Raw genomic sequence first — 13752 nt, forward strand, 5'->3', positions numbered from 1 at the left:
TTGTGTTTAACGAACCTGGTCGTAATACAATAAAGGTCCTTGCCAAGTTTCACCACAATTCGATATGTGGTTCTCTAAAAATATAAAGATATGAATGAGGTGAAGAACAGACAGGTGCCTCTATCGTACTTTCCCAGTATCTCCAGTTGAACACTTTTATAATTGTAGTGCTGGGGAATGTCCTTACCAAGTTATCACTGTCCAAGAATAATTTACATTTCACTTTACCACTGTATGGACAATATTTTAAAAGCTGCATGTTGCCTGATTTTCCTAGCCCTTTTTTGGGTGGGGGTGGGGGGCAAAAAGAAAGTGGGCAGATCTTTGCTCCGTTAAGTTATTTCCTTATTTACCTCACTACCAGCACTAATTTGTGCAGGTAGCACACACAGGAGTGTCATGTTATGAATGAAAGCTTACCGACTGATTATAAATAGCACAGTGACTCAATTCCTAACAAATGGGACGGTTGTACAAGTGACGTTAATGCTATTTTGTGCTGTTTTCTCTGAATAAATACAAACTGAAATCCATCACTGCAACCACAGATCACAAAATGGTCGATGGCAGCCACCCCGGAACATGTATATTTCAGACTCTCAACATCCACCTAGCAGGGTTCACCAGCAACAAAAAAGCAAGCATTTTAACATGTGTGGAGCAACGAGTCCGCTAACCCCTTATGTACTTCTGTATTTTTGGTTCCAGTCCCAAAATACTTCCAGCGGCTCGTGTGTACCGTTGACTTTATGGTGCGGTGCTTTTAAAATGTGATCGATAGGAGCCTGAACCAACAGAAAAACAAAGTTTGCCAGTCAATCAAAATAAACGTCCAATCGAAATAGCCTCTTAGCGAACCCCCTCCCTCCTGTGACGGGCTTGTATTCAGATTCCGGGGCCTTCTGAACGCAAGCGCGCCTGTAGGCCGTTTCCTGCCCTGATGCATGGTGGTCGGACGGAGGAATTGTAGGAAAATTTCAGAGGTTAGTATATAAATGTGTTTTTACCCAGTGTGCCTTATTTCAAACAGCCATCTCCAGCGGGGAAAACTGTCCGTGGAGAACGGAGACTGGGATCGAGGGAAAAGGGGACACTATTACAGCACATGGGAAAGACAGAAACCCCCAAATATTGTATTATTAATTATAATGGATACCGGGCTGTGGTGCTGCGAGAGAGTACTGCTTTGCTTTGTACATTTTCAAATCCCCTACGTAATGTAGGCAGCCGTTGCTGAAACTAAATACCACCTTGTTTTGTTGAAGTTTAAAAAAGCGTTATTACAAATACATTTCCTGAATTGTATATATTTATTGAATAAAACGTAATGTGCTTTTTTTTTTTTTTAAAGCACATTAATTCCCGAAAGCCCAATGTGGGACATTCGTTTTTTCCAGGCAGAATCCTTACACAACTGTCTTACAAAATACCAGTTTGGTGTATATTTTTAATTGGAAGCATTATTGAACCAGTGTTTGGTTTATTTAGATACACCCATTGAATAAATGTGATTACTGAACATTGGTGCAGTTTTTATTTTTTATTTTAAGTACAGTACGTTATCGAGTTGTGATTTAAATGTCATTATAAAATAAAGTTGGACGTAAAATGAAGCAGTTCAAATTAATTAGATTTATTTTGTTTATGTTATCTCTTATTTATCGGTATAATTTGCAAAGCTTGCTTGCTTGTCTTAAGCTAACTGATTAATATAATGCAGTCGTGTGTGGCCTAGCTCGCTGGATATAGGAACTGCAAAGTGAACTTAGGCTTGCGTTTTTTTTTTCATTTTTTAAAAATGTCTTCCAACATTTTATATATATATATCCAAAAGCCAGAAACATGTTGCGTCTCCCATGGTAATAATTAGGGAGCGTCGGTCTGTCCAGCTCTTGAAAGATGACAATGCCTAAACTCATTTAAGTTTCTACAGTATATTCTATACCGAAGCTCCAAATTCTTGAGTACAGCCAAAGCTTTATTGCAGTTTCAACCGTTTTGCTTATGTTATGGCCAATCAAATCCTATGCTGTCACTTTCTGCCAGGATGCTGTAATGCCCAACTGTAATGGGGTACATGTTTATTTGCCAAGTTTCACCACAATTTGATATGTGGCTCTCAAAAAAATATAAACATGTGAATGAGGTACATGTTTATTTTAGTTTTATACAGTACATAACCCCTTTTATCTTAACTGTTCCAGGGATATGGAAGAAGTTTGGATAAACAGAAATTCAGATATTGGGAGCTTAAACCCACCAGAGCTGTTTTGTGGGGAACACTCCTCTAGTTCTGAAGGTGATAGGGAGTTTTCTGCAAACATGAAAAACGACACCTTTTGATTATGCTTAATTCATATAAGTGGGATATATATATATATATATATATATATATATATATATATATATATATATATATATATATATATATATAATTTACATATGAAAAAAATACATATTTTCAAGCACACTTTCCATAAATCTACCTTCTAAATTGTTTGATTAATATTTTACAATGTTACATAGTGAGCCATATTGGGCTTCAAGAGAGTGGAACAATTCTGCAAAGTCCTTGCCTGTCCGCATTGCGCTCACGCTGTGTACACACCCTGTATGAATAATAAACCTTGTGCTCTGTGACTATCATCTGTTTGGCCTCAGTAAAGAGCTGCTGGGAATATGTAGATCAGACAGACCCAGGAAAGCATTGGTATATCCATTGGAATACGAATATGAATATGTGAGAAATGCAGCATTCCCTTATTTTTGCACAGTCTGCTTCCTGGTTATCTTTTGTTTGCACATGCACAACATTCCTGAAGATTTCCAAATACTAATACAATGGTGTAAAATGTCACACTACTGTACAGCATTCAGAATGTTGTTTTTTGTTCTCCCTCAAGGGGGCAAGGTGCTAGAAAGTACACGCTGACTGAGGCAAAATAACTGCCACAAAGAGCAGACACACAAGTGAGTGCCATTAGCAAATCCATCTGTTTCACACAGCTTCTAATAGTATTTACATTGAACCGTGATGGCAACACTTTCACATATGAGCTTCTTTTTTGAGGTATTGTGGCACCTTGGGGAAGGTGCTGAATCATTAGAAGTTTGCATTTGTTCAAATAGAGTGCAAATGTTTTGGGTCGTTCCGTTTCAAGAATGGGGGGTAGGGGTGATGTGCTTTGACAGATTGCCAATGAAATTCATGCAGATAGGTATTAATGAGAAATTGAAAAACCCAAAGTTCCAGCTGTCTTGGTCTAACAGTTTGCACCCCAGTGTTTGGGGGAATAATCATTTCTCTCCCTCCTTGTTTATGTTGGATCACTTGAATCATTTGAAGTAGCTATTAATCAATCGAAGCACAGATTTCACAAATATAATCAAATGAAACTTGACATCATTGTAAAAAAATATATATATATATCATCTGACGTTTTCCATTTTGTCACCCATATTTCAAGGTACACCTACTTTTTACCATGATTTCTACTAGTAATTAATTGTTGTAGGCGGAAAATGTTGTTGCATCTTTGACCTCACCTTTATCCTAAAATAATTTTTATATAGTCAAGTTGCTTGTGCCATATTAAAAATCATCAAGCGTTGGAGAAAATTAGCCATTTTGAACATTTTAGTGACAGTGCGTTCCTTTCCATTAAAACAAGCTATGCATAAAACTATAGTAATAATATTAACAGCAATAAAACACTGTTGGGTCATAGACAGAGCATAGAAGCAGTGGCCCTTGCAACAGTAGCTGTAAAGAGTTCCACATACAGGTAGGCCATATAGAACCTGAGGTGAAGAAAGAATAACCACCAAACCTGATTCTCTTGCACGATCTGGTCCTCCCGTTCCTCCTTGGTGTATTAAATCTGTTTTCTTGTCCAGGTAAATCATGCTGTTGGCTCAAATTAACAGAGACTCTCAGGGGATGGCGGAGTTCCAGGGAATTGGGGGAGACGCTCAGCACGTCACTCTCTGCCTGGCAGAGACCTTAGCAGTAGCAGGTTGGTGGAGTCCTGTATTTCTTAAAGATTTCTGTTTTGTGAAGCATTGTTAAGTGTTGCGCTACTGTGGAATCTTCATTAATAACCACCATCTAGTCAATAGTTCACGGGTGCTGCTCCAATCCCATGATCTGCTAGTTTTGGTTTGTTTTTGACAGCTTTCAGTCTACATACAGGGAACGTAAAATATCACTGGCCTCTGTGGCCAACATTTAATTAAAAGACTGGCTGGCATATTTAATGTTAGGATTAAAACAATTAAAAGTCAAGGTTGCATGTAATATTGAACAGCAAAAGATATATATTCTGTTGCTATATATATGTTGAATTACTAAAGTGTGTGATCTTTTTTTACACACAAACTTCTGTTGCATGCATATCAACACATTTGCATTCTTAATGCATAGAGATGTGCAGGCAATTTTAAGAATGAATACTGATTTAGAATCCTGTCTCATTTGCACAAAAACCCATCAGCCCTGATAAAAGCTGCTGAGTGAATTGTGGTGTTTACTTGGTAGAGCATTTATAAATGAGATCTGAACCATTTCTGTATTGAACTCTTTGTAGATGGTGATCAGCTGGAAAACATGGATGCTGTGAGTTTACAAGCTGTGACACTAGCCGATGGCTCCACTGCTTACATACAGCACAACCCAAAAGGTAATGGCATGTTCCTCTTAACCCAAAGGTGGTGGCAGAATAGTTCAAGCTGTCACCTATAATGCATGACAATTGCATAAGCGAGAGGATGGGATGGTGAGGTGTATTGTTTAGTTTAGAAAAAGCTCAATATAACTGAAGACTACAGTATCTTTTTCAGATGACAAGTTAATGGAAGGGCAAGTTATTCAATTGGAAGATGGATCTGCAGCGTACGTCCAACATGTACCAGTACCAGTGCCAAAGACAGGTACAGTGAAGTGTCTTGCATGCTTCCTGTAATGGTGTCTAAATCTTAATGGCGCTAATCTTAGACTAGTCCATGTTAAGTTAGTTAAAGTAGTCCAAGACTAGTCCTAATCGAGGACTATGAAACCAGCTGTGAGTGTATCCACAGTGTGCTTCAGTGCAACTCCTAGTCTTTTGAGAGGCCAGTTGTGTGCCATGAGAAAAGATTATGCTTATCAAACCATATTGTTTATTTCTGTATGGACCTGTTAAACCAAATATTTACCAGCATAGCCCAGCATACACAAGGAAACATTTCCACTTTTTATTTATGACGTTTTCAATAATTCCAAATGGTTTCAACTTATGTTTCTCTAACACTGAGATTGTTATACATTTTTCTTGCATTATCTCTTAGGAGGGGACAGCCTGAGGTTTGAGGATGGTCAGGCTATACAGCTAGAAGATGGAACAACAGCATACATTCATCATGCCCCAAAAGGTACTTGCATTATCTTCATAGTACACTAAATCTCTTTATAAGCTCTGCCTCATTGTATTATATGGTAAATATAAAACTACAATACCAAACTCTGTTTTTTCTTTTAGAAAATTATGAGCAGAGTGCATTGCAGGCAGTCCAGTTAGAAGATGGCACAACTGCATACATTCACCACGCAGTCCAGCTTCCTCAATCAGACACCATACTGGCAATCCAGGCTGATGGAACTGTGTCAGATATTCACACAGATGGCACCATAGACCCAGAGACCATAAGTGTACTAGAACAGTACACAACAAAGGTAAGCCTCATGCAGTTTCTAGCTACAGAAGGATTTTTTAAAAATAAATTATTGATTATTACTCAGAATCTTAAACACTGTGTTTAGGTACCAGTGGAAGTGACTGACTGCGTTACCAGCACTGGAGTGATGAACCAAAATGAGCAGGAGAACAACATACAGATGCAGGTAATCTTGCTTCGCACCACTTTGCTGCAAGTTTCCAGTTCTCAGACGCATTGTAAATCTGTAATCATCAGCATTTTAAAGGGTAAAGCGGAGTTATGACTCTTCAGTATTGAGAAGCGTCAAGATGCAATGTTTCATGAGATTATCCTGTGAGCAAATGTTAAAGAAACTTGGCTGATGGTGACACTTAGATATGCAGCTTATACAGTAAACCCTGAATGCTTTGTGTGACAGTATTTGATTCCGAAATTCTGATTCTTTATTCTTTATTCTGATCTCTCACAGATTGTTCTTCAGGGCCACGGAGCTAATCGGATTGCGACGAAATCTCAGCACCCCAGTGAAAAGGCTTTCCGCTGTGAATACGAGGGCTGCGGGAAACTCTATACAACAGCACATCATCTAAAGGCAAGAACATCTGCTTAGAAATATCCCTGAGGCAGTTTCGTGCTTAGACTGGAAGCTAGTTTATTTTAAAATATAAAAGAAATACAAAAAAAATAATCTGTATTGCTTTAAAGCATAACAGTATTTATTTCTGTTGTGGAAATAGGGAAAATTGATACAACAATGAGCCAAAAACAAAAAACAATGTATTTTTTATTATTGTCATATTTGTTGGTGGATGCGTTCATGTTTTCATTGTGGTCTATTCTTTGTATTCAGGTACATGAAAGATCCCACACTGGTGATAGACCGTATCAGTGTGAGCACATTGGGTGTGGAAAAGCATTTGCAACAGGTAATGAGGTTTTACTGATATTAAATCCATCTAATAATGTAGTGTGTATAGAATGGTGTCCTTCTGTCCATATATTTTAAATTACCGTGGATATAGGTCATGGAGATCTATTTATTTTTAATACCAATAGTTGCTGTGGTTGGGGTTGTGTCTTACTGACATACTGTATTTGTTAAAAAGGTTTTGTTATTGTTCCGATAATTACGTATGATATATTTAAAGCATGCGTTTGAAAGAAGAAAGCGGACAATGACGTTGTGTTTTTTTTTTTTTTTTTTATAAAAGGTTATGGCTTAAAAAGCCATATCAGAACACACACGGGAGAAAAGCCATACCGCTGTCAGGAAATGAACTGCAATAAATCATTCAAGACTTCAGGAGACCTGCAGAAACACATCCGAACTCATACTGGTACAGCTTCAGCACTTCCAGCAATACGGCGATACTTTGCATTTGTTTCTTTTCTTTGGTTATTACAGTGCATATTCTGTTGATAATAACACTTCTGACTAGATGGATATCGCTGCTTGCACATATTGGGGGCTTTTTATTACACTTTAAGTTACAATTTCATCCGTGTCTTATTATGTCAGTTATGACTATAGTTTTGAAGGAATCTAGGCCAGCATGCAGTGTCCTATAGCATATTTTTCATAACAGGATAAAATAAACTGAAATGGTAGTCTTAAATGATATTTTTAACCTCTTAAAAATTAAACCCATCCTAAATATCTTTATTTCCTGCAGGTGAAAGACCATTCAAGTGTCCTTTTGAAGGCTGCGGAAGATCTTTCACAACGTCAAATATCCGCAAGGTTCACATCAGAACTCACACAGGAGAGAGGCCCTATTACTGCTCAGAGCCAGGCTGTGGCCGGGCCTTTGCCAGCGCAACCAACTACAAAAACCACATGAGGATACATACAGGTGTGAAGGCCTCCCGTGCCTTCCACTTACTTACCCCGTGAAGGCGAAAATAAAAACCTGGGCATTTTACTTAGTGAACACCAATTTAAAAATAAAAAAACAGCATGCAGTCAATTGCCAGGGCCTGTCTCTTAATTATTTTTCTTACGTTTCATTTGTTTCTATCGACAGGGGAGAAGCCTTACGTATGTACAGTACCAGGTTGTGATAAGCGCTTTACAGAGTACTCCAGCTTATACAAGCACCATGTGGTTCATACCCCTTCCAAACCGTATAACTGCAATCACTGTGGGAAGACCTACAAGCAGATTTCCACGCTGGCTATGCACAAGCGCACTGCACACAATGACACAGAGCCCATTGAGGAGGAACAAGAGGCTTACTTCGAGCCACAGGCAGGTCAGTATAGAGAAGAACTAAATATTGTTTAAATAGGTCAAAATGTTAAAGAAACAAATGGACCTTCAATTGTATTAAGTGAGGAGGGCAAGTTGAAGAAAGACATGCTAAATGCCACATCAACACTGTACTTCACATTGTTTTGTTTTTTTAATCTGGGTTTTAAACCTGTAATTAAACATTAACCATATCATTACCTCACCGTCTTACTAGTCATTAATTTACCTAATAATGACGCAATGTGCTGAGTAATCCTGACGGGGAGTCTATTTTATTGACATTTACATCAACTATTCCACACAGTCAATAAAATACAGATAGGAGGTGCATGTAATGTTTGCTCTAAGGGCAAAGTTTAACATCAAGAAGGTCTCCCCTTTTTTGTGTTAGTCTTTAATTTTGTATTGCCGAGCAGAGCCGTCAACTCTTTCATCAAGAAAGTAAAATACCATCACCAGCTATTAATTACACACCTTTGGGAAAGCACTGACCAAATTTCATCGCATCTTCACCATTTTCTTAAATGTCTCCCACAACTAAGTTGAATGATGAAAAGAACATGTTGTTTTTAACACTGGGTGGAAAAAAATGATTTAGTTTGAATGTATGAAAATGTGTTCTGTTTCAACAGATCCCATTGAAGATGTGATAAAGTCACAGGTTTCATACGTACAAGGGGTTGAAATGGAGGACACAGGAACAGAAAACCCATCTGGAATGGATCAACACGTAGCACTTATTACACAAGATGGGACCCAACAGGTAGCTTCATGCCATAAATATGCCATGAATATAAGCAGCGAAATACTGTAAACAGTAAATTGCTCAGTTAGCAGTCATCTAATTAAGCAATTTAATGGGCATGGCAAAATTGACTAATTTTAACAAAGGTGCTATCTTTTGACCATTCTCCAAATCATCTAAGGATGTGCATAGGATTTTCCGGAATGGGATGTTTCAGGTTTGTTTTAAAGCGATGTAGAAATGCGAGTACATCATCATAATTCCATTCACTCCTTGTGCAGGTCAGTATATCCCAAGCTGACATGCAGGCTATGGGGAACACTATCACTATGGTAACACAAGATGGCACTACAATCACTGTCCCAGCACACGATGCGGTCTTCTCTTCAGCAGGCACACATTCTGTCACCATGGTAACAGCAGATGGAACTGAAGGACAAGTAAGGTTTTTGTTTGGCTGTTTTTTCTTTTCTTTTCTACGTGATTATGTTCTTAAGTCACGGGATAAAAAAAAATACACAATGACTCAAAAGGTTGGAAAACATGACAACGACAATCACCACTTCATCATACATACATTATGTTATTTATCAATAGCAAGATATAGAATTGCTTACAACCCCAATAAAATAATGTACTGTGAAAATATATGTAAGTCATGCATTTCTAATGTTTCTTACTTTTGATATTGTATTCTCTGACAACAGACCACTTTAAGTTGTCTTGTCTGCAAAATAAAATAAGCTTGTTTTATTGAGAATAAATACCTGAAACCTGACCTCACTTTTCTCTTGTTAAAGGTTGCCATTGTGACACCAGACTTAGCCACATTCCATACAACCCAAACCGATATGACCCAGGAACAGCGTGAACACCACCCCGTCACATTACTGGCAACATCCAACGGTACCCAGATAGCAGTTCAGGTAAGTGCCACCATGACTTCAGACATGGAAATATTAAAGCAAGTGCTTAAAGTGATTCATTGCATGGGTGTATTCATCCAGTCAACTTTTTCTTTGTTTCACCTGTCAAAGTGAGCTTTTGAAGATTTGAAGCTGCAATCTTACCTTTTCCATTCATACCATATTTGGGGAAACTGGAGCTTTTAGTCAATCTGATCTTTATAAGAAAAATGTAGTTCACAACTAAGATTGCAATATATTGTATGTATACCAGTACTATTTTTACTTCCATTGACTTAATTCTAGAAATATCGGTAGAGGTGCATTATAAAGTGTTATATGCATAAACAATTGCACTGTCTACAGTTGGGGGGGCTGGGGAAATACTCATTTTTGAATAGTGTTAGGAAACAGGTGTGGGATATAGAGCATGCAATTTAGCTGTCTCTGCTTGGGGGAATGCACTACAGCTCTCTACCCATAAGGAAAAAGCATGTAAATCAAGTTGATGTTTCTTTGAAAAGCAGCAGCTAAGTTTGACAGATTCTTTAGAATGTTTTGAAGATTTATTGGTCACAGGTTAAGAGATTTTGATGTATAACAACAGTAATGCTGGCACTGTTACAGGAAAGGTCTGCAGGAAGCTAGATACATGTTAATGCTTGTTAAATTGTTGTGAAAGTAGAAAATAGCAGCACTTCATATCTAAAGCCTGTAGAAAGTGTACTGCTACTGCCAATAATGAATTATAGTGACTTGCAGAATACGCAAAATAAATGGAAAATGAAAACACAGAAAAGGTTGCTTTTGGTATTTTTTTGTTTACAAACCATTTAATGTGATATGACATTCACCTTTTATTATACCCACCATCCCTCCTTTATATTAAAAACTCTCACGTCTAAATATGTGTGCTTTTAATTGTTTTAAAAACTATTCGGAATCTTGCAGTGTTTTCTGTAAAAAATGATACAAATCAAAACTGGTAGTAGACTGCATTTCTACTATGTTAATCCAAACCAAACAAGTCATGTAAAGAAAAAAAAAATGTATGTACATGTTTCCAGTACCCTGTAAAACTAATCCTACCAATCCAACGCTTGAATGTGTTTAAACTTAGTTTTCACAACACTTGAATGGGTTTGTTGATTATTGAATTTAAGTACGTCACCTGCTTTGTTGAACTGCTGATCGCATTAATCTTTCTTTTAAACACACACATGCATGGCAACAGATTAATCTAAACATTCTTTAATGCTACAGCATTTCACAGACAAGTCAAACATTTGATTCTATAGATTACATTACTTGGCCACTATTTGTTCTTCTTAACCAGGCAACTTTCAGTAGAAGGGAATTAAGGACTGTAGTTTTTGGTTTATTGAATGTAAATGAGCTGTGGGAGCCAAAGCAATTACCATTAACAAGCCGTCTGTATAGTTTGGTACAAAGTAAAAATAATGGTGATTGTGCTGTTAAATTCCTCTTGCTGTTAGCATGTGCTGTACATACTGTAATTATATATGTCCTTATTTCTTTTAGCTAAGTGAACAACCGTCACTAGAAGAAGCCATCAGAATAGCATCAAGAATACAACAAGGAGAAACGCCAGGACTTGAGGATTAATGGACAAAAAACGCATTGCAAAGCAATGCAGTGAAATAAAACATTTCATCACAGACTTACAAGAACAATACAGCTAAAAGAAAATGCAAGCTAGGATTTTGCAAATAGCTCGCCAGCATCTTACACACAACAAACCAATTGCAGTTATTCTTGTAGATTTTGTGTACATATGAATTTGAATATGGAAAAAATCATGTATTTTCCTGTAGAGCTAAAATGTTCGCCTCCTTAAAAAGTATATCAAAGTAACGGGGAAGAAACTGCATAGAAGTAATAATAAATACATTTTGCATGCAGTTAAGCACATTTTAGGACTGGGACGGATTTAGACCTATAGGTTAACAGTTTTTTTTTTTTTTTTTTTTAGACTGATACAAGTTTTGTTTTCTTTGGTGATTCTCGATTAATTCTGTAAATATGAGCTGTTAATGCTGCAAATGCTTCTTATATTTTACCTTTGATTATGTATAAATAATGGACAAGCCTTGTATGTGCAATATTAAAGCAGTACAATCTACTGCCTCTTGTTTTATTTTGTTATTTAAGTAAAGGTATGTTTCAGATGAGTCTTTAACAGCAGGGAATCATTAGTGCACTCTACTACATGATTTACATTGATTATAACAGCTGTACTATTTATGAAATCTAAATACAGAAGTAGGTTAATGCTGTAATTCCATCTCAAGGATTTGATGGGAATTAAAAAATATATATATATTGAAATAAATACTTGCATCAGCCATCAGATCAAAACAATGGAATTATAAGGTGTTAGAATACATTACCTGCCATCTCTTTATCATTGCATCAAAATCAATTAGTTCATTTATCTTCTTCCTAATAATAATTAAAAAAAAAAAAATCAATTAGTATATAATACCTATTTTAAACGTCACGTTAATGGTGTAATTTAAGTATGACATTTCATACTGTAGTTTAAAATGATATTGACGAAACAGCATATTTATTACAAGTTTTTTTTTTTTTTTTTTATTAATTCAATAAAATGTGTGCAGCTCCAGAACCCCATTTAAAACTTCACAGCTGGTAACCACGATAATGAGTGCTCTTGGACTACCTTGTCCAAGGTTCGAGAATTGTGTGGTGCTGGTCAGATAGACATAACTCATTTTGATTGTCCAAACTAACTTCCGAAATATTTCTGAATAGTTCTAGATTTAAGTCATGGTTGTACAGATATGCATATTATTAAAGCAGAGACACCTAGAATTGTATGTAATCTTATTTATTTTGTGTTTGTAAGTTTTGTTGTTTTGTTTTGCCCCACCTTGTCCTGTGATTAAAATCACTTTGTGTACAGTAAGTGCATGTGGTTGTGAGGTTACTTTTTACTGCGTATTGTTTAGTATTTATAGTTCACTTAAGGGTTCATCACGTGTAAACAGTGATGGCATTGTTATTGTTAAGATGTTTACAAATTGAGTTAATTGTACACTCATATTTAAATACAGTTCACTTATTTGTTATACAAAATACCTTAAACTACTGGATTCCCCCAGTGATATAATTACAGGATGTGATCCTGCTACTAAATGCAACATTACATCAGCAGTATCGCTCGATACTGACTGGCGGTGAAGTAATTTAATTATACCAGGAGTGATTCATGCTTGGGTAGGCTTCGAGGAAACTGACGGTAACATTGTTGTGATGATTGGGTGTGGTTGTTTTCAAACACTGAATGTGGTTTAAGGGACAGTTAAATCCAGCAGTAATATCCAAGATCACTCGGGTCTGTGCGTATTGGGATAACCGGACCCATTAAACCTTGTTTACAAATACGTGTAGAATGAACAGAATGCCTTGTGTACAGAATGGGGCTTGCCAAGTACACAATATACAAAGTCTGGAGATCTGCCCAATAGACACGTGTGTCATAATGACATCATTATGTGGGAGTTATAAATATAGCATTCAAAACGTCCTGTATTAGAAAAAAAAAGTATCTTCCAGGCACGGAAAAAATACGTCTGGTGCACCATTTAAAGTGACTTCCAACAACATAAAAATATCAAGCAAGTGGGTATGTCTGGCCACGCTTCAGAGTACAACAACTGAAAGGCAGTTTATTTATGTTCAACCATAATGAAAATTGGAAGAAGAAAATCCTTTAAATATCGTTGTTTTTTTTTTGTGCAAAAATAAACATAAACAAAATCATGAAGTCATTGTACATTCATAGGCTGTAGACTACATCACTTTTCGCTCTATTTGCTAACTAAATCAAGTTAACACGCTGCCTTGTGCTGGTTTAATCTATAAAAAGCAACAGATGAAATGAGCACCTCAGTTTAGGAACCCATGAGTCTGTTGCGAGCCGAGATTGCTCTAAAATGTCCTCAGGCTAATTACCCCTCCCCCACGACCAAGCCCCAAATTTGCAGACTAATGCGGTTTCGACAGCCTGTCCTTAATTTGTGTCTGCTTTTTTTTCCGGGATTAGTCAAACTGCTTTTTTCCCCAGTACATTTGGAATGCATGTTTACTATAAACAAAGGTGACTGGTGAAA

The 13752-nt window shown here is 36.9% G+C and overlaps 1 protein-coding gene across 2 annotated transcripts; it reads left to right on the forward strand.

The window, feature by feature from the left end:
* The first annotated feature begins 873 nt into the window (after nucleotides 1-873).
* Nucleotides 874-11738, forward strand: LOC117434728 (zinc finger protein 143-like). 2 transcript variants are annotated; one of them, XM_034057353.3, is made up of 16 exons: nucleotides 874-983; nucleotides 3898-4016; nucleotides 4587-4679; nucleotides 4828-4929; nucleotides 5326-5409; nucleotides 5517-5710; nucleotides 5798-5878; nucleotides 6164-6286; nucleotides 6545-6620; nucleotides 6906-7031; nucleotides 7368-7547; nucleotides 7719-7946; nucleotides 8578-8708; nucleotides 8972-9130; nucleotides 9491-9616; nucleotides 11138-11738. In XM_034057353.3, the coding sequence occupies exons 2-16, from the start codon at nucleotides 3905-3907 to the stop codon at nucleotides 11219-11221; spliced, it is 1899 nt and encodes a 632-aa protein (XP_033913244.1). In that variant the 5' UTR covers nucleotides 874-983; nucleotides 3898-3904; the 3' UTR covers nucleotides 11222-11738. The 2 variants fall into 2 exon arrangements, with proteins under 2 accessions (XP_033913244.1, XP_033913245.1); XM_034057354.3 differs by having other exon boundaries at nucleotides 4840-4929.
* The last annotated feature ends 2014 nt before the right edge of the window (nucleotides 11739-13752 follow it).

The sequence above is a fragment of the Acipenser ruthenus genome, chromosome 28, assembly GCF_902713425.1.
Source record: "Acipenser ruthenus chromosome 28, fAciRut3.2 maternal haplotype, whole genome shotgun sequence".
Lineage (NCBI taxonomy): Eukaryota > Metazoa > Chordata > Actinopteri > Acipenseriformes > Acipenseridae > Acipenser > Acipenser ruthenus.